This window comes from Labrus mixtus, chromosome 14, assembly GCF_963584025.1.
Source record: "Labrus mixtus chromosome 14, fLabMix1.1, whole genome shotgun sequence".
NCBI lineage: Eukaryota > Metazoa > Chordata > Actinopteri > Labriformes > Labridae > Labrus > Labrus mixtus.
Window position 1 is genome coordinate 7,214,833 of NC_083625.1, and position 24,932 is coordinate 7,239,764.

At 40.0% G+C, this 24,932-nt stretch overlaps 1 protein-coding gene across 1 annotated transcript; it reads left to right on the forward strand.

The window, feature by feature from the left end:
* Positions 1 to 15,585: 15,585 nt before the first annotated feature.
* On the forward strand, positions 15,586 to 24,405 carry mepcea (methylphosphate capping enzyme a). Its single transcript, XM_061054781.1, has 4 exons — positions 15,586 to 17,484; positions 19,733 to 19,951; positions 20,069 to 20,192; positions 20,284 to 24,405. The coding sequence occupies exons 1-4, from the start codon at positions 15,664 to 15,666 to the stop codon at positions 20,316 to 20,318; spliced, it is 2,199 nt and encodes a 732-aa protein (XP_060910764.1). The 5' UTR covers positions 15,586 to 15,663; the 3' UTR covers positions 20,319 to 24,405.
* The last annotated feature ends 527 nt before the right edge of the window (positions 24,406 to 24,932 follow it).

The window sequence follows — 24,932 nt, forward strand, 5'->3', positions numbered from 1 at the left end:
TGGTTACCATTTCCCTATTTCACAAGACTTTGGATTCAAAGGAAACCAGGGCGAACCAAGAAACAAAATCCAGCAGAAGGAAGTCACCGCTGAGAGGTCACAATAAGCCAACAGGCTGCCAAAACAGGAACCAGAGTTGATCAAGCTTTTTTGTCTCGGTATCAAAGCAACCACAGCTTTGAGCTTTTAGCCAACTGTGTTGCCATCCACAGTGAACGCCAAGACAAAATAAGCTTTCTTTCACAGTTATAAAGGGTTGTAAGTTCACTAACTGTAGCCCATCTGTTGCTTTGAGCGCTTAAAGTCTCCGTCAGCAAATCAACAGGGTCAGTCATACATTTGATGTGGTGCCGGCCAGAATCTGCAAACAAGAAAAGACGAACTCACAAAAAAACAAACACGCTTTGATTGCAATGACGTAGCCCCATCGTGCTTGAGGTCTTCTTTGACCTTTCCTTTTGCCATTTTCGTGAAATCGAGTCGATTAACAGGTGAACAAATGGTTGTTTGTCTCAGCTGGATTAATGTGCCGTGTCTGATCGTTGGGAAGAGCCGCTGTTTTTGTTCTCTGTTAGATTGAGAAAGGTTACACACTTTCTACGGCCAGTGTGTGTCCTTTCTCATCCATGTGTGCTGTTGTCGTGTCCTTTAGAAGTACTGAACCCCCTACCTGAACCCTCTCAGTGTGTGGCAGCATGGATACAAAAAAACACATACAAGTTTTAATTAGAAACCAACACCAGAAGACATCTTTCAACACTTATCAACGCACAATAACCATTTTCTTTCACACTCTACCAAATGTGTGATATTTACCCAAGATCTTAGCCGAGTAAAGAAAGTCACTTACTGAACATTAAATCTCAGTTCAGTAGCAGATAGAACAACCTGCAGCTTCAGCGAGGAGGGTCCTGATTTAATAGTATCCATAGGCTGCTGTCAGTGATCAGGTTTATGTAATGCATCCTATAAATATCCTCTGAGGCACAGCACATCTCTGTGGTGACATTTTGTAATAAGCCCTGTGTGAAATGTTCTAGTGTTGTGGACAGAGTCAGGGAAATGACTTCAAATAAAAGCATAACCTTCATACCTGGTCCCAGCTGCTCTCTTTGTTTTAACCAGGTAGGTTTAATAAAAACGCTGTTTTTTATCTTCTCATACATGTCTATCTGAATCTAATGTCCCCTGTCTGTAATCTAAGGCATGTTCCAGGGTTGTTACAGTCCTGAAACCCATAATGAACTTGTCATTTTGAACACATGTTAAACAAATCATCAGGTTAGCTATGTATCTATTATGGATGGCAATATTGATCTGTTGATCAGCCAGTCCAGACTGACCTGTGACTTAACATTCAGGGCCGGGTTACGGTTATGATATCAGGAGGAATATGTAGCTTTGACGTGTTCTCGGTTGAAAGTCCTACAAACATAGGACAAATTGTCAAATCGTTATAATTTCATTGCGTCCAGACTTTAAATGACACAACACATTTAAAATGTAGAAGAATCTAAAGGAAAATCAGGCCACTTATGAAGGTACAACAAGATATTTGATGAAACATAATGCTCACTCCCATTGGCTGCTGCGAGTGTTCCCTCATAGGCGGCCTGATCTGGAGTCGTAAATATCAGACATGTTTGATATTTAAGATTTAAGCGCGAGGAGGCTGTGACTCAATCTGGAGTAATAATCCTATTTACACTACCCACTTGAGGATTATTTTGACAAATAATTGTTTGTGACAAGCCTTTAATCAAGCCAAACTCACACACACACACACACACACACACACACACACACATACACACACACACACACACACACACACACACACACACACACACACACACACACACACACATACACCATCCTTGGGGTTGGGCAAATTGGGCCTTAAATTGTTGAGTGTGTAACCAGCCTAACTTTGATAATGAACATGTTAAACCTTTTACCTGCTAACAAAATGTTAGCATTCTGATTTAGCATTTAGAATAAAGCACCACATTGCAGCCCAACCATAGACTGTAAATATTAATGGACGATTACTGCAGGGGGCCAAAGTTTCCCATCGATGGCTGTCACCATGCGGAAAATCTAACTTCTGGTCAACCTAACAACAGTCCAAGAGCCGTAGCTGAGGCGAGTTTTAAGCCTACTGACAAACAGCTACACCGCGCCCACCTGTCAATCATGCCTTTATTGTGAATAACGCTTATCCTTCATAAAATCAAAACTGATAAGTTATCAAAAATGTCCCCCTCCCGTAAAGTGTGTGCTGTTCGAGAAATTAGCTAACAGACCAATTTTGTTTTTTGAACCAGGCTGTTAACGTGTTCATTTCTGCTTCTTTGGCTTTTTTGAATGGGTGTGTATGTGACTTCCAGCGCTTCAGCAGCCAGCCTCCAGTGGACACTTGATGAACTGCAGGATTTTGCACTTCTGCATTGGCTTCATTTTTCAAAGATTTGTCCACTTTCTGATGGGTTCAATAGTTCTTGTGTTTAACATTCAACCTTCATTACAACAGCAAGCTTAACATGTCTTCTTTACCATCTAGTTCAATCTGCCACAATCCTTTTTGGTTTACCAAAACACCAAGGCAAACAATAAATCCAGCAGAAAACATCAGACACTTTCTGTTTTCAAAATGAATGAATGAAATCTGAATGTGAAATGTCATCATGGCTTGTGTTTAGCAGTGTGTCCTGATGATATTACTTCATCAGTCCAAAAAGAATGTATTATTCTGAGAAACGGACGTATGAAATCTGAGACAATGGTTCTTTGGTCTACAATCCAATAATCTCAGCATCAGTCAATCACGACTGTATAAACTATATTAAATTATGGTTTGGATTATGACATTATGGTGCAGCTCAGTGTGTCTTGGGATAAGAGGCAGAGGGAAGCTTCACAGAGACGCGCAGGACTCGCAGGAAATGATGATATATGAGATGAGGTGAAGTGTGTAGGTGAATCCGACTGAACTAAACTTCGCTTTCTGATATGAATCAGTAAAATCTCTACCTGAAAACAAAAGATGTGCAGTTTTCTGTAACGTAATTTGCTTGACGGAAAGCACACAGTCATGAATTTAAAAGTTCAGCAGGCTTTAATTGCCCAAGAGTTGAAATGCTGTTTCTTTTAATACATTCAAGAACGCCAACAAATATTAATTTGACCGCTTCAAACAATGCTTATCTGTAATAGAATTTGTCTCAATATTATGAGACTACCACAAACTTTTCTCTGCATTAGAAAAATTATATTAATGCAGTTTTGCACCAAAGCCTTTAAAATGGCTATTGATTATTGGAACAGCGTCTTTAACAGATATAAGAGCCAGACTGATTAGTCGGCCAGCCGATAATATCTGCTGATATTAGCAAATCCAGTGACTTTCGGTATCGGCTAGTTTTGTTGCAGCTTTGCGCCATTATTACTAGATTTATTCATCAGTCAAATAGCATTTAATCGGAGCATCATTGTATTACATTAGCAGTTCTCTTTCTGGATATCGATTACAATAAGCATTATCACCCTTCAGAGTGTCAAGCGGTGACGCACGTATGCAGTGCAGTTACTTTTAAGTTGAGTGACCATCTTTTCTGTGTTATACTGTTTATCTTTTCCACAAGTGTTTGAAAACTGCATTTGAGGTATCAACGCAATAAATTGGGATCTGAATCTATCTATCTCTAAAGATGAAATATAGATCAAGAAAGAAAGATATCGGCCGATAAATCGCTATCGGATATTTTCTCTGCCCAATATCTATATCATATCAGTATCGGCCGAAAAGATCCCATATCGGTCGGGCCCTAACAGATACATTCACAAGCACATTCAAATCAAACACATGTTCAGTGTAACAAAAAACTACATTGAAGGATATAGGATTTTAAAACAATTTCTTCTACAGCTTATCCGATGGATTCAACACTTTGACAATATTTTAGAAAAAAATAGTCCTCCATCAAAAAGCATGTATACAGCACTATAGTATTTGTGTTAGTGGGCTGATGTCCATGGATAAACAAAAAAGAAACATGGTTTATGTGGACCATGTTTTAATACTCTTCATTTGACCACATCAGATTAACTTCTGTAAGCCCTCCACTTGTATGTTGGCATCTAAAAGATAATGGGTCACGCTCATCCATGTTTCAGCTACACTCTCACACAGAGGAACTACTTTTTGTGTGCGCTGGCACAGCAGAGATTAGAGAGACCCCCCCCCAAAAGAAAACTAATCGAGGTTAGTAGGGCTCTATCCTGCTGATTATGGCCAACCTATTGATGGGTTACCCTCAGTCCTGCAAGAACTCGTTAAGTCTATTCCATATTTTTTTACCATGAAAAATGCTCAACAGTAGCCTAACGTTAGCGCTGACAGCTGAGCGCAGTAATTACAGATTACAGCACGGTTTAGTGTTGTGCACTTAACACCTTGGCTGTTTTGCCAGGATTTTAAATGTAGGTTGTGTTGCATGTTTCAGCCCTGCTTACTAAAAGAGGATGGCTTTGACTAAATGGGAGCATCTCCTCTAACTTTTGCAACCAGATGTTGTGGATCGTAGATGCTCGTGCCATCAAACGTTTTCCCTCACAGTTGTCAATCTGTGGAGGCTAACAATGATAGCGGTGAGGGATTTCACGCATAGGGGGGTCTTATTGATATTTGGCAGTATCACAGTCTGCGGTTTCTGATGGCTGTGAGGCCAATGATGTGTTTTATGTGAACTGAGTACAGTTTAAAATCTAATACAGGATGGCCTGTGCTGATTAAATGTGATGTAAAAACTATTTCACTCTGCACTAAGGGTAGAATCCCATCCTATGGAGTCATTTATTTACCATTTAAAAATATCTATCGAGACTGAGCAGGACTTAAGTTCATGCTAAAGTCACAATTTAACAAATGTGATAGTAAATAGGAAGTAAATAGGGTGATAATAACCACGGCTCATTCCGAAACTGCTCTTCTGTAGGGATGCACAGTTTCATAGTGATGTTACATTTTTTGGCAGTATTTTCCCTTCATACAATGCAACTTTCCTACTGGATGACCTCTGGATTGTTTGACAGCCTGCTTAATCCGTTCTCAAAAGGGATCAGGGGATTTTTATTATAACATTAGTGTTTCAAAGAGGTTCCTAAAATATACAAATCCTGCTTTCACTAAATGATCTTTGACTTTAAAATGAGGCACAGACTGTTAAACATTATTATGATGTGCAACAAAGTTGACCGGGTTTAGCAATGTACATTTTACAGATTGAGAATATGTCAGGTTTGAGCCATGCATTACAAGGATTACTCCCCTATACGTTGTTTAAAAGTATGTCAAGTCAAAAGCTGATTGAAACAAAAATCACCTGCCTAAAAGTCACCATAAAACCTCTAAAAAGACATGCCTATGATGCACTAAACAACTCTGGTTCTGTGTGAATACAGACGAATCATTCGGTGTGAGGGGGAGAGAGCTTGGGTGATATCAAACACTACAAGGACATCAGCTCTTAATGCTGCTGAGAATATGTTCAGGGAGACACCTATGAATGTAAAGCAGGTGTGGGGGTGGAAAATGAGAGTCCTTTGGGGTTTGTGTGGTTGCTTATAAAGGTCAGTTACTATTCTGCTGTTATACCAGTACTAAAGAGAGGACATGCCGGGTCAGGGGTCAGGGTTATTGGAAGCATTAGCAAACTGCAAAAACATTTTGCAGAAAAAAGGAACAAGTTGTTGTTCATTTATTTTTTCTTTCGCAAAATCAAGTTTGCGTTGCCTTCATTGCTTTCATCAAGCCATTAAGGGCTGCACAATTACTGCAATTTCCTCGTTGTTAGGGTATGAGGATTTGCCGCAAACACATTGAATTTATAGAAATAATAAGAAAAAATATTGTATGCAAAAAAAGAAGTGCTGTCTCACCAAGCATGCTCCCTTTTGGATAGAGACTTGTGTATAATAACTATGCACTACTTTAAAGGCTTTATATGTGATTTTTTGATCCAGCAGATGTCGCCCTTGAGCACCAGCATGAAACCAAAACAACTTGCGGTGCATTGTTGTGTTAGCATGCTAATGCTAGCGATCTTTATTATGCTCGTATCTTCACACTGCATGTAAATTTACCCGAAATGAGCGTGATCTTGAAACACAGTTAAGCAGTGAGTACAGTATGTTATTCTTCTTTTCTCTAGTCCCTCAATTAAACAACTTTTATTCGCGAGGGGAGGAGTCGTCCGGCCGTCCGGGCGATGTAAACAAACTGAAGATAGGACTCTGGAAAACTCTGAAAACATGACAGACAGTGGGACTCGGGTGTTACACCCATTGTAGACAGTCATGACTCACAGAGTTATTTTCAGAGGATATACTTGATTTCTATTACATTTAAGTGTGACTATAAAGCCTTTAATGCAGTCCGAAGAAGCTAAACTAGCCATCAGCTATACCCTTAGTCAAGTCAACTTTATTTATACAGCACATTCAAAACAACCATGATTGACCATGAGTGCCTGACAGAGTGAAATACCCTCAGATTGTGCCGTTTTAGAGGCTTCTTGGATTTATTTTGGTTTCAAGAGAGATGTGTGGCAAACTGAGGTATTGAGTCAAACATGAAGAACAGCAGATATAGACAGAAAGCGAGGATTATTGCACATACAGCACATTCCTTTGGATCAAGCTTCAAATTGACCATGACCTGGATGACTGAGAACCTACACAGACATATAGCACATATGCTATATCATCATCACACTTCATATCATCATTGTAACATTGAATAATGTTACCACACATTGCAATTTCTTTCTCATATTTTGCAGGCCCACAACAGTTGCAAAAATCACCAACCCTAATGGACATTCCTAAGCAGAGCAGCGTATCCATATTCACTTCACCTTTGCTGACATATCTGTGTCGTAACACCCTGCTTCAACTCTGCTTACTCGCATGTCCTCAATCAAGTGTCAATATTAATCAGTGCACAGCCGCCCGGCACACTGCAGCACCTATCAGCTCTCAGGGAGCAACATTACACACAAAAAAAAGTCCTATCCATGACAACGCTGGTCTGAACGAGCCCCTCCCCCTGACAGCTGGCTCATTGTGTGCTGTGCCTCTGAAGCGGCCTTGTTTCCCTTTGCTTGGACAGTTCAATAACTAATCTAGATGCAGCCAGAAGCATGTATAGCTTTGAAAATGAGGAGGGCAGGCCCGATGGAAAGTCGTAATCTGCTTGTCAGTGTTATGCCGGGTAACTGGGAGGTTACTTTGTCAGTTCACGAGGATTCAAAGGTGGGGCAGAAACAGAGCGCACACCTTGAGTTACAGACGGCTGTTGTTTTCATATTTCATTTCAGTCAGTATGTTTCCTATTGAGTTTGTGTAAATCCTTTGTTTTCATTTAAAAAAAAAGGCTTTTCATGCCTTTATTTATAGAGACAAGACAGTAAGTAGACTCAGAAAAAGGAGAGAGTGGGATATGACATGTGGGAAAGGAGGCACAGGTCAGATTCAAACCCAGACCGCCCGCTTTCGGGGACTTTATCCTCTTTACATGGGGCGTGCGCACTAACTATTACGCTACTTTTTTTTTCTTAAAACGTTTAATTTCTAAACCGCCAACTTTTCTGCAGAATTACTTTTTGTCAAATAATTTACATCAAAAATGAAAGCAGCATGTTCCAAACTTTTCTTCTCATTTGATTATTTTATTGTCCCGACATGTCACTGGGAATGGGCCACAGTAGCTTGGGTCTCCACCCTTCAGTTCATTGCTCCATCTGTCACACCTCAAACACCCCACTCTGACAAAGCTTTGTGGGGATGATGCACGTCAACAAGGCGCAACAAATACAATCAAGGAAGACACTATGTTGACTCTCTATGTATGAAGGATATACTTCATAATCTGTGTGCAAGAAAATATTTTTGAGCAGTTTATGTTGTCAGAGAGTTTGAATACTAAACGTCTACTCGGTTGTTTGTCCTCACTGCTTTATATTAGATTTAAAACAAACTAATGAATTATGCATGGTCTTCAGAGCACAGCAAATTAATTGAAGGATTATCTGTAATCCATCACAATATCATAGACATAATTTACTTATGGAAAAGTCCCTACAAAGAACATGTTGACCTGTCGAGTTTTCCCTCAGCCATCAGTTACTTCCAATGTCATCCTTGGGCAGCCCTCCCAGCAGAACAAACGCTGGATCCAACTGATTTTTGAGCACACAGGGCACGCGAGCAGCCCCCTCCCTCTGTCACATGTCGGCTAATGAACAGCAGGCTCGTGCTCTCCATGGATGGGCCTTTTAGGGCCTCAAGAACCACGTCTATCCTCCACTTTCTGCTTGGACACACACAAACAATGGCGCACGTCTGGAGTGCTTGGGGCCCAAACCACGAGGAAGGGCAGATGGTGCCCGGGATCCGAGGACCGCACCCATATTACCATGAGAAAAGAGAGGGCCAGAGGCGGGGGGGGGGACAGGTACCCTCTCTCCTATTTTCCTCTCTGCAGAGATTAAAGAGGGGGTGACTCAGTTAGCCAACAAATAGTCTGCGGCTCGGATTTGAAACCCAATTAAGAGCACGCTGTCAACAGAACAGCTGAGGAAATCAAATGTGAGGACCCTGGAAGACAAAGGTTGAATAAAAAATGCCCAGTTTTATCTTAACCATATGAAATCATTGCATATTAGCTTGTAAGAGTAACCGACTCAATACAACTTTTGAATTACAATATGCCTGAAAATTAAATATTAGATTTTTTATGCCCCCAAAACATTAATTTTTATAACTGAGGCCAAAGTTCCCACAGTGTTAAAAGTGTCAGCAGGATATCTGTAACTGTTGAGTAACTGAAGAGGTCCAATGATTTCACTTTTGTGATATAATTGTAGCCATTTGTTTTCATGCCAGCAGGTCGTGTAATCAGTAACTTAGTTTTAATGGTTGGTATAGAAAGCTAGAATTAAAGGTGCTTCAGTGACTTTTAACAACATAGTGAATATTCACTGCATGTTGTTAATAGTAAAATATCTAGTACAGACTATGCGTCTTAAGTAAACTGGTGACTGTAAAGTGCTTGTAGGTGTGAACGTGAGTTTGACTGGTTGTTTGTCTCTGTATGTCAGCCCTGTGATTGACCAGCAACCTGTCCACGATGTACCCTGGTTCTCACCCAATGATAGCTGGGATCAACTGCAGCCCCCCCACGACCCCAAACATAATAAGCTGCACTGATAATGGATAATGTAGACTTTAAAGTAGCTTTTATTTGTCCAACTTTTTATGAACTTGGTAGTCTATCTTCATTTGTACACTTAGTATACTATAAATATAATGTTCTTAATGATTTCAGCAGCTTTTCATAAATAAGCTAGCCCGATTCCTTGAGAGCTAGACTATTGTTTTCCTTTCTTGCCACTGGAGGCATCTTTTACCTAAAAAACACAAACAGTCCTGTTGCTGCAGCTGCAGACTCCACAGTGCTGGAGACTTTCTCTGAGGTGGACTGAGGCCGCTCTGTTGTTTTAGCTTTTTTATCATACCAACCAAATTTCTGGGATTTTTCATGACCATAACACTGCCCTCTTTTCTTCCAAAACCATACTGAATTATTTGGTAAACTGAACTGCAACAGTGTAGGCTTCAATTGCTGCAAAACCATTTTAAAATCTATAGAAATACCACCACATACATTGGTTTAAAGACAAGGCAAAAAAATGTAGGAACATAGCGAGAGAACCAAAACACTCCTAAAGCTCGTTGCAGTAGGTGTACAAAAGCCTATGGTGTACAGAATATTTTTAAGTCATATTCTGTCTCCCCCTAGTGGCTTTTATGAGCACAGCATCTATAGTGAGTTCAGGTATCCAACAGGCTCTGAACATTTATAGCATAATATATCTTTAAATGTTTACTGTGTCCCAAAAACAAAAGCAACACTAAGGGAAAAAACACATGTGTATATATGTGTATGCTCATTTTATAGAAAAAGAGAGTGAAGCCCTGCAATCTATTTACTCTGAAAGGGAATGGATGGCTTCACATGTTGGCATGAAATATCATTTAAAATACCTTTTTTTATGTTTACTTTCCTGAATCAAAAACTTAAAAGTATTCAACCAAAATACATTTTCTCTATAAATCATTATATTCAATACTTAGATGTTTCAATGTGTCAGTGTGTTGGAAGCCCAGGAGGCCTTGTCCCGGCAGCAGAGGCCGGGCTCTCCAGTAGACGGAGCAATTGGTGCTTCTTATAAAACCTCTCTCTGATACTTACAAAACCCACTGAAAAGTTTGATGCATCTTTACACCAAAATAAATGTGAATACCAGAGTTTGAGAATAAATATCTCTTATTTGATAGAATGTAATTCCTCCTTACTGTTTTTGTTATCTCTTTGCTTATTGTTTAGCACCAAATCACCAAGTCAAATCGCTTGTATGTGTAAATGTACTTTGTAATAAAAAAACGATTCTGATTCTAATTACCGGTACTTTAAAGAAAGCTAATTATAGGCATGGATTGATTCAAAAAAAGCCTGAGATGTTCTTGTTAAATAGTGTTTAATAGTGGTGAATTCCCTTTTTGTTTCACCTTAAGCTGTATGCCATTTTACAAGAACACACAGTTGTTGAAGCAGAGATTTACATAAAGCACCCACATGTGTGTAAACAAGAATATCTTCCAATAACTCTTCACCATAATAACCACCATATAAGGTGTATAAGGTTTAAAACTGTTATTCCTCGTTACCAGGAGGTAAGAGTGATATTATAAAGACATTTCATGTGACAGATGGGTCAAATATAAGCCCTTAGTCATGTTGGGTATAATCGTTCACCATTTTCTGACTAAAACTGAGGTCCCTATGTTTCTGAAACCTGAGGCCTAAACATTGTCCTTTGTCAAACCCTGCTACCAGCAGCATGATTGTGGTGAACGACCACAATTATGTGGAGATGAAAGGAACAAGACGCCGGCCTGCTTCCTCTGCAAACTTTTCTCTTAGTTCACACCAAGAGCTGTAATTTCAGGCTAACTCTAGACACTGGTCAGAAAGCAATGACAGGGTAAACAAACCTTGTAGATCGTGGCCTTGAAGTTGACTGTGAAGGTGTCCTCAAAAATAAATCCCCAACGACTGGTTTGTGGATTGTAGTCATCATCGTGATGCTCTGATGAAAAACAGAGTAGTCAATGAATTTTAAAATTGACCTGAAGCAACACTTGAATTAAGAGAATGGTTTTGATTTAGATAGCCACCTTACAATAGCCGGAAGGTGCTTTGATATTTGTAAACCTCCGCATTACATAGGCCACTACTGCATCTGTGTAAAGAAACAAAGTGTGAAGAAGATGATTAACTTTAATGGGGATCAAGCTTCCCTGCTCAAACTGTTACGGCTGCTCATAATGCACTCAAAAAATGTAATCCTTTGTTATTTCTATTAATCGCATATATTCACCAACACAGCACTGCAGCTAACAGGGGTTGTGAAACAGCTGAGGGAGACATTCTTGGTTTTTAAAAGCCAATTAGGCTTTTTTTTTGTTGTAAGATTTTCCATTTTAAAATAATGTTTCCCCTCTATTAATACATAAAGTGCACGTCAAACTTAAATGTACACTGGTAACACATGCAATAATGTTCAGAGTCAGACCATGGGGATACGATTACCCAAGAATGAAATGTGGTTAAGCACTGGAACCATTTATGAATAAACCAATTAAACTAGCCTATTAAAATTGACTGTCAACAACTTTGATTTGAATTGCTCTTTGAACAATAGGCTTATTGTGGGCAACTAGTCTCTGTTTATGAGATAACCTTTATCACATAAACCAGGGGTGGGCAACTGGCGGCCCGGGGGCCACATGCAGCCCCCATCAACCCTCAACGTGGCCCTCGGGTCAATTTTTACACATCAATTAATCGGGAACATAATAATAACTTTATTTATATAGCACCTTTTAAAAACACAGGTTTACAAAGTGCTTTGACAAACAAGAACAAAGCAAACTAAACCAAACACAGAAGAACATAAACAACAGCAAGAACATAACAAATGCAAAATACTAAAAATAATTAAATACAATTCAACAGAAAAGAACCCGATACCCAACAGACATATATAACCCCGACCATCACAAGAACCATCATAAGAACCCAACAACACAAGAACCCAACAACATGAGCTGAGACCAAGAGGAACCAAGGATTTAAAAAGATGTAAGAAACTAAAAGAGCTGAAAAAAATAAAAATATAACAGCAATAAGAAGGTAAGAGCAGTAAAAGAAATAGAAACAAGTGGTTAAAGGATCAAAAAACCCAAAACTATAATATTAATAAAAAGTAAAAGTAAATATAAATATGAAACATAAATAGACAAAGTAAGTAAGATAAGAAATTACCAAGTTAAAACATAAGAGGAGTTAAGATATGAGCATAAATAAAAGAACAGTAAGAAGTAAAAGAAGATAAAAAATAGTAAAACCAGTAAGAAAAGACATTAAGAAGACGACATGACATAAAAGCAAGTCTGTAAAAGTATGTTTTAAGAAGGGAGTCTGTGTGTCTTATCTCCTCAGGGAAGAAAACATGACTAAATCTGCCATGAAATCACGAAAACCAGAAGTATGTCCATAATAATATTAGATCACTGGCATATGTTGAGTTAAATTGGAGACAAAATTGACCGTAATCGTTTTTGTATCCTACAATTTGGCCCCTCTGGCCGTGAGAATTAAATTAATGTGGCCCTTTGCTGTGACCAAAGTTGCCCCATCCCTGACATAAACAGAGAAGAGTTGTGTTTTGGGCAGAATCTTCTAACTCTGTCTTTCATCTGTAATTGATTGATAAAAATCGATCAGATCAAATATAATCCACAGCTGCAGACCTAGAGACAGCATGGGGAGGCTCATTATAATATCTCAGAGAAGGAGTTCTTCTCCCTCCTCCAGTCACAGATCTCCGCCCCAGTCATCTCGGGCTGCTGCTTGCTGCTAGCTGCTCGGAGCCCGGATGCGCCGCCATGCCGACTCTTCGAGCAAATGGAATAATTTATTCACCAACCTGCCTGACACAGGGCGATAGGAGTTGACTGGAGAAGTCGACGAGACAGTGTGGAGGCGTGGGGGAAGCTTCAACCGCGTACAGACTTAGCACGCAATACCCCGCGTTGTTTACGTGTGTGTGTGTGTGTGTGTGTGTGTGTGTGCGTCGCTCGCCACCGTTGTGTTGATATAGGGACACTTGTGTGCTAAGCTAGGCTAACGTTAGCTCCAGTGTGGAGAGTGCGCGGCGGTGACAGTCCGGCCGGAGGCGGGGAGACCCGAGAGGTGAGACTGTTACTCTGATGGTGACTACACTGTTGACTGTGTGCGAATAGGTGGGCATCTGGTGCATAGTATCACCTTCTTAAATGTGACTCACGGTTTCAGGGAGGGGGGGGGAGGAGGTTCCAGACAGCAGAACATCGAGGTGGGTACTTGACTTGTTTGTCTAATAACGTTGTTTCTTGTTTTTTCTTTTTGTGGTCGAAGTAGAGCTGAACGTTGAGTCGACGTGATACAGCAGCTAGGAGCTAGCCTGCTAAGAAGATAAACTGTGCAACACAGAGAGACCCCCCCCCCCCTCTTCTAAACTTTTCAGGTCAGTAACCCCCCTATCTCTAAAGGCTTCACATGTCACATCCTAAAAAAAAAAAATTTCCTTCTTAAATGTAGACTTTTAAAATAATTTCATGTTTGGAAATGATACAGGAAAGTGAATTGTCGTTCAGTGGGTCATCCTCGAATGTAAATACAAAGTGATTACTCATGACGTCATCTTGAACTGACCCTATTGAGGTGACCTTAGGGGCTTCCTGGACTCAAGCTTTTTTTTTTTTTTTTTTTTTTTTTAATTTAACCTTTATTTATCCAGGAAAGTCCCATTTGAGATTTAAAAACCTCTTTTTCAAGGGAGTCCTGGCCAAGAGGCAGCAAAAAATTACACAGTCACACTCACAACATACAGACAGTAATTAAAATGATAAAAAACAGTTAACAATTAAAATTATAAAAAACAGTTACAAGTAAATTCAAATTATAAAAAACAGTTTCAAGTAAAGGAGGTCGTCTCAAGTGCTCTCAGCCTTGGATTTAAAAGCATTCAAAGAAATCAGTTCAGTTATTTTCCAGTCTTTTTGCAGCATGTTCCATGTAGAGAAGGTACGGTGGCTGGGAAGTGCAAAGCAAAATTACAAAGTGTTAAACACTTTTACAAAATGTGAGACAAATTTACATTTTGAAAAACATTTTATGAAACAAAATGACAAAACCAAAAACACTTACCAAGGACAAAACAAATTTACAAGCTGTGAAACACTTTTACAATCGCTGAGACAAATTTACAAGAGGCAGAACACTTTTACCAGTCCCCCAAACAAATTTACAAACGACAGAATCTTGACGGAAAGGGAATGTACCGCGACAAAACAAAACAAACAAAATGACCCCCTCACTCGATCACTTCCGGGTCACTTCTGACATTTGGTACATTCCCATTTTGTCAAGATTCTGTTGTTTGTAAATTTGTATGGGGATTGTAAAAGTGTTTCACATCTTGTAAATTTGTTTTATAAAATGTAAATGTGTTTTTTCCTTGGTGTAAGTGTTTTGGTTTTGTAATTTTGTTTTCTAAAAATGTAAAAAGGTTTTTCAAAATGTAAATTTGTCTCACATTTGTAATTTTGCTTTGCACTTATCAGCCACCGTAAGAAGGAGCAGAGTAGACGAAAGCCCTTTTCCCCAGTTCTGTGCGGGCAAATGGAACAGACAGCAACAACTGATCATTTGAACGCAAACCGTAAGAATCAACACTTCTCCGTGTGATTAGGTTACAGATGTAGGAGGGCAGTAGCCCAAGCACGGCCTTGTGAATAAAAGTGCACCAGTGTCCCAGCCTCCTGGTGGACAAAGAAGGCCATCCCACTCGAGAATACAGTTCACAATGATGGGTCAGGGCTCCACAGTTAGCAATAAACCTCAACAGTGTCAACTTTACTTAGACATTTAGCTGAGGCATTCATATACATCAGGTCTCCGTAATCTAAAATGGATAAAAAAGTTGCAGTGACAAGTCGCTTTTTCACCTCAAAAGAGAAACAAAATTTGTTTTCGGAAGAAAGTCTTTATATTCAAAGACGTAACTGCTCCGTTTTATAATTCAGGAGAGACTCTACAATTCTGAGTATGTGATTGATGGGGGTGCAAGTCAAGTGTTTCGTCGCGATACTATATTGTAAATTTTATTTGGACACCTTACATACAATATTCGTTAGTATGACAAAGTATGCAATGAAACGAGTTCAGTGGCCCGTTATCAATCTGCCTTTTTAATATAAAGAAGATAATATTCACATATCCCTGTGCAGAAATATTTGTTTAATTGAGTCATGATTGATTATTGAATTTCAAAATTCATATTAGATTTGATGGATTGTAACTTTGCTTCTTTTTTTTTTTAAAGGGTTTGCATAATTATACTAATTCACAGTTTTTCATTTGCCAAATATTTTCTGTCATTTTCAGATCCATAAAGATTCCCATGTCTGCATCTGCTCTGCAAACCAAAAGAGATGTCTGTTGATGAGGATACTGTAAAAACTGGCAGTCCACAGGCCAGCTCAGCGTCACCGCTGCAGCTCACAGAATGCACCGGAGGTTACAGTAATATATCTATGATGGTGGAGGGCACAGCAGCCACTCCGGATTTTGCAGCCGCTTGTCCTGTCATGGGTACTGCAACCTCACCAAAACACACCAGCACCACTGACACACTCGCCCACTCAGACAGCGCTGGACAGAGAGCTAGAGGGAACGAGAATAACTTGAATCGCAAGAACAGCTTTTCTCATTCCAAACAACAGCCACAGACGAAGCTGGCAAAGCGCCGCAACACAGCAAATTCTAGCTTCAAGCATCCCACATCTGGCAAGAGGAGGCGGAGGGCCAACTCTGAGAGTGACTCGGTCCTGCCTAGCAACTTCCTCCTGGGTGGGAACATTTTTGACCCGTTGAATCTCAACAGCCTCCTGGATGAGGAGGTCAACAAGGCGCTGAATGCAGAGACACCCAAATCATCGCCGCTGCCAGCAAAGAGCCGTGACCCTGTGGAGATCCTCATCCCCAGAGACATCACAGATCCACTGAACCTGAAAAGTGGGATGGCAGACAGCAGGTTTTTGGTGTCCCCCTTCAAGGGTGGTGGCAGGAAGAGACACCGCAACAGACACCATGGAGGAGCAGGAGGAGGAGTAGGTGGTAGTGGAGGTGGTGGGGGGATTTCAACGACACAGATAAACCTCTCAGAATCCGGAAAAAGTGAGTGTAAAGCTGGCACCTCTGCACCGCTTCCAGCTATGTTAGCATCATGTTCTGCACTAGATATCTCCAAAGAGTCCAACAGTTTCTCCAGTGTCACAGGGGACTCCCATGAGCACTCAGCTGACAACTCAGGCAGCTCTAAGGAGGAGATAACATCGGTATCTCTGGAGGATTCCATTTCCTCCGTACCAGGGGGACCAAACCAGCACACAGGCAGACGCAAGCGGAGACGCAACTCTGGCAAAGCTGAGGCCCCTGTTATCCATTCTACACCAATTGGAAAGTCAGGACCTGGAGACAGGAGTTGTGCTACTGGGGGACCGAGAAATTCTCAGTCCTTCCACACACCAAGGAGTGGTGGTCCCAAGACGGGGCCAGGATGTCGCTCACACCAGCAGCCCCAAAACCAGGGAAATCATCAGCATCAGAAGAAGAAGTTCCAGTACGGGAACTACAACAAGTATTATGGCTACCGCAACCCAGGATCTAACGAAGACCCACGAATACGTGTACTTCGTCCTGAATGGTTTGAAGGTAAAGACGTTCTGGATTTGGGTTGCAACTCAGGCCACTTAACTCTCTATATTGCCAAAATGCTAAGACCAGCCCGTATACTAGGCCTGGACATTGACAATGGTCTTGTACATGCAGCCCGTAAGAACATCAGACATTATCTGTCAGAACTGCAGACCCAAGAGGCCAGGCGGGCAGTGCAGGGCACAAAACAGGAGGAGAGGATTGGAAGCAAGAGTCACACAGGCACAGACAAGAAGCACAATGAAGCGGAGAGCGGGGAGGAAAATGGGAGAGCGGTGAAAGGAGAAAGTGGCCCTGCGGAGGCTCTAAATGACAATGACTGCCGTCACACAGATGAGGCAGAGACCCAGAGGCAGGACAGCAAAACAGAGGAAATGGAGCAGGGAGATTGTGATTCACCCCCCGCTGATCATTCTGTGAGCTGCTCTTTTCCCGTCTCCCTACGGATCTCCAGGGGGCCCATCGCTGCACCTCCACTGACAGAGACATCCTCCACACAGCCCGGGGAGTTCCCTTCCAATGTGTCCTTCGTCAAGGTAAGACCACTCTCTGTGCGAGCATTTGGCCACAGCGTGTGTGAGGTTACCATTATTGCATCATGGGAGCCGGGATTAAATCAGTATCTCACAAGTGGGCACCTCTCGTGTTGTCTAAATCTTAGACTTCCATTAAGACTGCGTGATGTGAAGAATCTGGCCTTCATATCTTTCTGAATCGCTCTCTAAAAAACTAGGCTGCATGTCATGGAAAACACTCTGAGGTCTGACTGTCTTCAAAAGACGACTTAATATAAATTGTGCACCCACTTATTCTCCCTAGAACATCACTAGGATAATCAACTTGGCTCTCTATTAGGTCTGTCATCGTCTCAGCACAGTCATTTCTTACATATTATTCAGGTTGCAGCTTATTTAGACATAAAAACTGTTTATTTTTCCTCACCATGATAAGGAGTAGTGTCTTTGAATGACAGATAAAGTTAACATTGTAGTCTGGTAAAAGCTTGCATAATTGGATGCATTTTAAAAATCTGAACGGTCAAAGGGTTTTTAAGATTTAATTGTTTGTTCTGTACAACAAAAGCTACTTGGTCCCGCCCACTTATGAGATCAGGAAGATCTATAAAGCGTTATCTGCAGTGTCATGTTGGCCAGTTTATTTTATTGTTTATGGTACCTCCAATAAGGAAGCATGTGTACCAGCTTATACTAGTAATAATTCTTTTTTTCAGACTGTGTTTGTGGAGGGAGTTTCCACTTGTGTTCCATAATAATGTCTTTGTATCTGTTGCCAACCAGTGGCTTACTCTTCTCTGAAACTTCCTGTGAGTTTTGGAATTAAACGCTGGAATCAGCAAAGAGGAGGCAGTGTGTTCTTTTTCACCAGTTTAATGTTTTGATATGTCTGCAGGCATTCCTATTGGCATCCGTGCCACCCTTGGGCCAGAATCTGCCAAATATTACAAAAAGCTTTCTAATCAAAATATCAAGGATATTCATGTAGAGTTTTTATTACTCCGTTTTCTATCAAGGCTTTGGGCCTTACATGCTTTGTGTGGGCAACTGCATAAATCGGTTGGATGCAAAAACTGAAGTGTTTGTGATTGAAATCGATAATCGCCTCCTCCCTGCTATGAGCATTAGAGCTAATGGCAGAGCAGCACAGAGCTTATCCTGTAAATGAGTGAAGAGCTTTAAGATGACTGACTGAGCTCCCTCAGCCTGCACAATACAAGATGGATTTAAGGGGGGAAATGTCGGAGTGCCTTTTATTTGTTTGACAAGTCTTGCTTGGAATTAAGTTAGACTGTGGACATTTGGAGGGGAACATATTTGTTAAAAAATAAAAAATAAAATAAAAAATCAGATGCTTGAAATTTTCCTGATTTCAAAAGTCTTATTCAAAAAAATCTTCCTCACCTTTTGTTGGACGTGTGATTTAAAAAGAAATTCCAGCGTTCGCCTACACCTGTGCAAATCCTGATATAATTGACAGCGGTCCTTTTGGATAAACACTCTTTATTTACAGGGTGAACCTGTTCAAATATTACCTGTGGAGTTTCACATCAACCACCACTCATTTTTAACAAGCAATGCCTGATTCTTAATGCTTTACCTCGCATGTATAATATTATATCCAAATATTGTCTATATTCTGTAACAATGGGTATTGAAGGCCTTTCCCCTCTCCATTCTTCGAATCAGGTGCCTGTGATGTAGGCCATCAGCTGATGATTGCTCTCTCTGATGTCTCATTTGTCGTCTCCAAGCAATAATAATATTCAGTGTTGATTATAAATAAAAAAGACAAATGCCCACCCCAACTTCCCAATGACTGACTAAATTGGTTTTGACTGAACAGTGGAGATTTGAACATGAGGAAATCTTAGTAGTTCAGTAGGAGCAAATTAAATGAAGTTTGATTTTGGATACAAGTATTATGCTCAATAATTACAACAGATTCCTTTTAGGATTTATCTGTACTCAAGCATTCATAAAAATCTTATTCCATTTGTTAGTCAAATTGTTCACAATTTGGTTATCCACTTTAATAGCTAATATCTTTGTGTAATGCATGGTGTAGCAGTAAGGATAAGTGTATGGAGCTGCACTTCACTACTCTGCTCTCCAATAGACCCCAAGCCATTTATAAAAACTGAAATAAGATACCTCATTGTCAGCTCTTTGGTGCCCTGCGTGTGTCAAGATACCTGAAAGCATTTTGCATTCACAGGATTCATGCACAGTTAATGAAATTCATGCCCATACTCCTCCTCTCCTGTAGGCCAATTATGTTCTGGACAGCGATAACCTTCTTGTGACTCAGCGGCCAGAGTACGATGTGATCCTGTGCCTGAGCGTTAGCAAGTGGGTCCACCTGAACTGGGGAGACGGGGGCCTCAAACGGCTCTTCAAGAGGGTCTATCGACACCTCCGTCCTGGTGGCTTGTTCATCTTGGAGCCACAGCCCTGGGAGTCCTACGTGAGGAGGAAGAAGCTGACGGTAAGTTCTGTTGTGGTGCAAAACTTTTACGACAAAGGGGGTAGAAGTAACGATACACATTTTGAACCTCAGTGGGTTAAATATAAGAAATGTTTGTTTCTCTCTCTCCCTTGACAGGACAACATTAACAAGAATTATCACAGCATCCGCCTCAAACCTGAGCAGTTTTCCTCATATCTTACAACCGAGGTGGGCTTCTCCAGTTTTGAGCACCTTGGGGCCCCCAAGTGTTCAGTAAGAGGTAATTCAGTTGGTTGTCTGTACACATGTAGCCATTTCATATTCTTCCAGCAGCCCAGCTTGACGTTTTACCGTTCTGTCCATCCTTGCAGGTTTTCAGAGGCCGATCTACTTGTTTCACAAATGACCGCTCCTGCCTTGATGATCATTGAATGTGAGTAGCCTGAACCACCACCAGACAAACAAGCCAGCCAGCTGACCTGGACTGCGAGGAGCCGTCTGACTCCTTCACAGTTTCTACAGCTACTCAGATGCTGAAGTTGAAATTCTCAAAGGGGAACAGGACCAAATGTGGAATTAATTTTGTAAAGATGAGATGTTTTGTGGAGGAACACCCATCAAGATTCCTCTGTGACTACAGATTCTTAAAATAACTATGTAGGTCACTCAGATCTGACTCCACAGTGTCTAACCTGGAGCTAACCATCACAGTGCGGCCAGACTGTGTGCAGAGGTGCTCATGTGATCTCATCATTTCTTTGGACTATCCTAGTGCTAATGATGCCCAAGTTTGAACCTTGGCCATAAATGATTTTGAATATCTTTGGCCACATATCTCGACTTTCATAACTTCGTTCTGTACCACCATATCACCATACATTGAACATGTTTGGGCTGGGAGATAGGGCAGACGATTCCAATTGACCACCGCTAAGCTGCAGTGTACGACTTAATAACAAAGCCATCACCAGATCATGCCGTCATGATAAAAAAAGCCACACCATAGTTCAGGTAGTGCGTTTCATGAATCAGATGAAGCCTCGGGATGCACGCTACATTAAACCTACTGATGACGAAGACATTGAGACGTTTTGATCGGAAAAATGACTCGTGTTTGAATCCTTTTGAGACAGACGGGAACGCACATAGTTTGCGGAACATAAAAGAGTCAAACAAACACTAGCAGCAAAACGTTTGATTACAAATAGCTGATGATCTTTGTCCCATCTCCCAACCCTGATCGTGTTGTAACTATTTTTGCATTACAGGCCAAAGAGCTGAAGGAAATCAAACCTGTCACAGAGCTATGAGAAATTAAGAAGTCCACATTTTGAAATTGGACGATATGAAAAGCTCTGAAATTGCACAAACCTGAGGCCCTATGAAGTGAAGAGGGTCTTGACCGAGAGATAAAAAGAATAAGGCACAAAATGAAAGTTCAATCCAAAACAGCCAAAACGACAAACATTCAGTGACATAGTGAATGATTAATCAGTCCTTTTTTTGGTAACACTCATTTCCTTAAAATCTGCCATCAAAGACGACAATGTAGTCCAATGTGAAATATATTTATATGTCAAATTTCCAGACAGCCTGAGCACACCTTTTAAAACTGCAAACAGTTTAGTTCTTTAATATTACATCACCTAGAAAGTGAAATCCTCCAGTAAAAGTTCAAACATGACTTTTTCAAAGAACCGAGTTTCTGGCTGTTTTGAAGGTGAACTTTCTTTGACCTGTCAGAACGGTTCGAGAGTTTTAAAGCTGGTAGGGAAGCAACAAATCACTTCATTGGTCCTTTAAGCCTTACTAATGCTCCATCCTAAGGGTAGGGGGCATATTTGAGCTGTGATGACACCCAGGTGGGAGCTCAGCTCTAAAAAATTCAGCACAGAGACGACAAGGACTATTTTGAAAAGTTGATCCACAGCAGGCAGTGGTCGTTTTTTTTTTTGTTTTTTTTTTTGTTCTAATGACAGTTAAGCCATAGCCCTACATAATGTGTTGTATACAATGTCCTTCATTGGGTGCTGACCAAGAGTCTAATTAAAAGAACACTGTACGACAGACGGTCTGTTATAGTGCTCTATGAATCTGACACATGCATTGTTTTGTGTACAGATAATGCACTAATTCAAACGGCAGCATTAACATGTTCTTGCTCTTCAGTTGGATCAACTTCTACAACACTGAACAAACATATCCATGTGTAGAAAATGAATTGGGTCTAAAATGACTGAAAAGTATCCACATGACTCTGATTCAGTTTTAATAATAATATGTTGTTTGTTTTGGAAGTGCAGCCAAAATATTTGAAGGGTCTTTTGCTCCAGAATTTGACAAAATATGCCATCATCATCCTCTCCGTCTCTGTCATCAAGAGGACACCTTTGGGGCAGCCAGTCTTTGTGATTGTATCTCTGTTGTGCACTGACACTGCTAATCTGTGACATTTCATTTTCAGTGGCTGGAACATGAAATCTTCCCTATTTTGGTGTCTGGTTCACTAACATCATTTTGCATTCTAGGATAGGGAATGATTAAAAAAAAAAAAAAAAAAAAAAAAAAAAGATGGGTGATATTGTGTTTGTATTTTACTAAATGATCAATGTAAATATGTTGGCAAATTTTCTTTAATTGTCAATATTAAGTTCATAACTGCTTTTGTCATTTTCCAGTTGTTGTTTTTTTTTGTTTTTTTTGCCTTGTTTTCAGATGTTTGCTGCCAAGTTGTGAATGAGTCACAGGTCGGAGTTTTTGTCCTAAGATGGGCCACTGATCCAGCTCTGTATCAAGAGATGAATATGTACATTTCAAAGCTCTGATGTGTTTGATTTGCTCTCTCATGGCGGGCATGTGGATTGTTAGATTGGCTCTTTATTTTTTTATAAACAGTTTGAAAGGAGTGTTGTTGTCAATGCACTCTCATTTCACTTCATTTGATATACTATATCGAAGAAGCAACTTTTTTGATAATTTTTCCATCCATTTTTTTTTAAACAAGTTGAAAATCACTGAGCGTATAAAATAATCTTCAGGTTTCAATTAGCATTGAAAGTCTGATTTAGCCCATTCGTCACAGGGCAACAAGCACACCGCTCCTCTAGGCTCAGACAATCTTACGCTCAGGCTTAGATCTGCCGTCTTTTTGACTTCATGCAAAAGTAGCTAAATAGTTCCTTATGCAGGTTGCATAATGAGCATTTCATTTAAGGAGAAATGTGAGTTAAGCTTAGCAGTTCTTTCTCTCCTATGTTAAAGACCGCACCTTACTGTCTCAGAAGCAGAACTGATTTTAACTCATCAGGCCTGACTGATTAGAAGTCCATGTATCCAAGCTAAAGTATGTTTTTGCTTGACATGTGAAATGGCATGTTGTCATCTTAACTGCTTTATAAATTGGACTCTCCTTGGGGATTTGAAGTTGTGCAGTCTAATAGTGATTTTTATTACATTCAGTTACCCAAAAAGGGGAGTTAGAGGTCAGCACTCATTGTTTCAGCTTCATTTAATGTAAGTCAGACTTGTAACTATCTCAAATGAATTATACTCAGATCTATTAGGATATTCATCTTATAGAACTTAGGTTTAGGGTTGACGACCCTAATTTTGCAAAATCTGCTCCTCACATTTGTAATCTTGCCCTCTTCTCTAAAAAATATCCAATATGAATCTACTTTGTCGAATTATAAAAACATTCTGAAAACCTGAGAGTTTGAAATTAAAAAACTTTAGTGTTTAGGTTGTCCATTGTGCTACAGAAACTTTAAATCAAATGCAAGTGAAAGCACAGCCTACTTCATGTACTATTTCCTAAAATGATTTTTTCTTCATGTTTTGAATTTAAAAACGTTAAGACTGGGGGACTGAAACGTAGGTGCGGTGAATTACATAATTTGGTTTTCTGGAGTTTGTCAGAGAGAAACTGTTCTTATTGATGAATATTATTCAGTTAATGATGATTTGAGTGTCACACACGAGAGCTTCAAATTCTTATCTATGCCCACTTTCATATATTTCAATCAAGTTTTATATGTAGCTGCAGCCCATATTCTAGTGTTAGAGCAGCTGTAGTGATGAAATGTTAGAAAGATTTTTGTTAGAAACAATTAGGCTCTGCAAACATACATGAGTTGTTTTTAAGATAAAGTACATTACTTAAAATTGAGCTGTTGTGTGACAGCTTAAACTGGATGAAATATAAATTTCCTTGGAGCACAACGAACGCACATAGTCAAGGAGTGTATATCACCTCTTCCTGCTGAATTTGCACTGATATTGAGGTAATTAATGTAGTTGAGTACATTCTTGCTGTTGAAGTTCATGTTTTACATTAACGTTAACATTTGTAGAACAGCTTTTCTGGGAGGGGGGAACTTGGAATAAACATATTCCCTTTGTCAGGGAACCTTTGATTTTTTTTATGCCTCTGAACAACAATATCTGAATGTTAATGTGTTCATCATTTCCATTGATTAAAAAGTGGTTCAAGATGTCCTGGTTCAGTATTTGCTTATATGGAACCTTGTTAAGTTGGTTAGTTAAATTTTTTTTTTTTTTTGTAAAGGTACTTCAGATGCTGGCTATAGTAGTGCATCATATTGTACAGGTGATGTTTCTGTAATGTGGGTCACCAGCCATCAGTAAGAATTGATTCATTTTATTTTATTACCTTTAGTTCTGGTTGAGTCAACAGCACACTAAAACTTTAGTCATTTACAAAAACATGTAAAAAAAAAACAAAAAAAAAACAGTGTTAGACATTTTGCTGTGATATTCCACATTAACCTGGAGGTATTCTGTCTCAACCTTAAATGAAATCAAGCTTAAATCTCTTTAGATCTCTTCAAAACTAGTAGTATTGGAGCCTTAACCAATGCACACTGCAACCATTTCAAAATGCTAAAAACATACTTAGTTAGACTAAAGAACCATTCTTGTTTCAAAAGCCTCAGACCTCCATGGGGTAGGTGGATGCCTTACTGCTTTTGTTATACTGCACAGCTCTTTGCAGTCCACC

Bases quoted from the DNA above. Each gene is read 5' to 3' on its own strand.
- mepcea (XM_061054781.1), top strand. From the start codon at position 15,664: ATGTCTGTTGATGAGGATACTGTAAAAACTGGCAGTCCACAGGCCAGC. The intron at 17,485-19,732 runs GTAAGACCACTC...CCTCTCCTGTAG, and splicing joins CCAATGTGTCCTTCGTCAAG to GCCAATTATGTTCTGGACAG. The intron at 19,952-20,068 runs GTAAGTTCTGTT...CTCCCTTGACAG, and splicing joins TGAGGAGGAAGAAGCTGACG to GACAACATTAACAAGAATTA.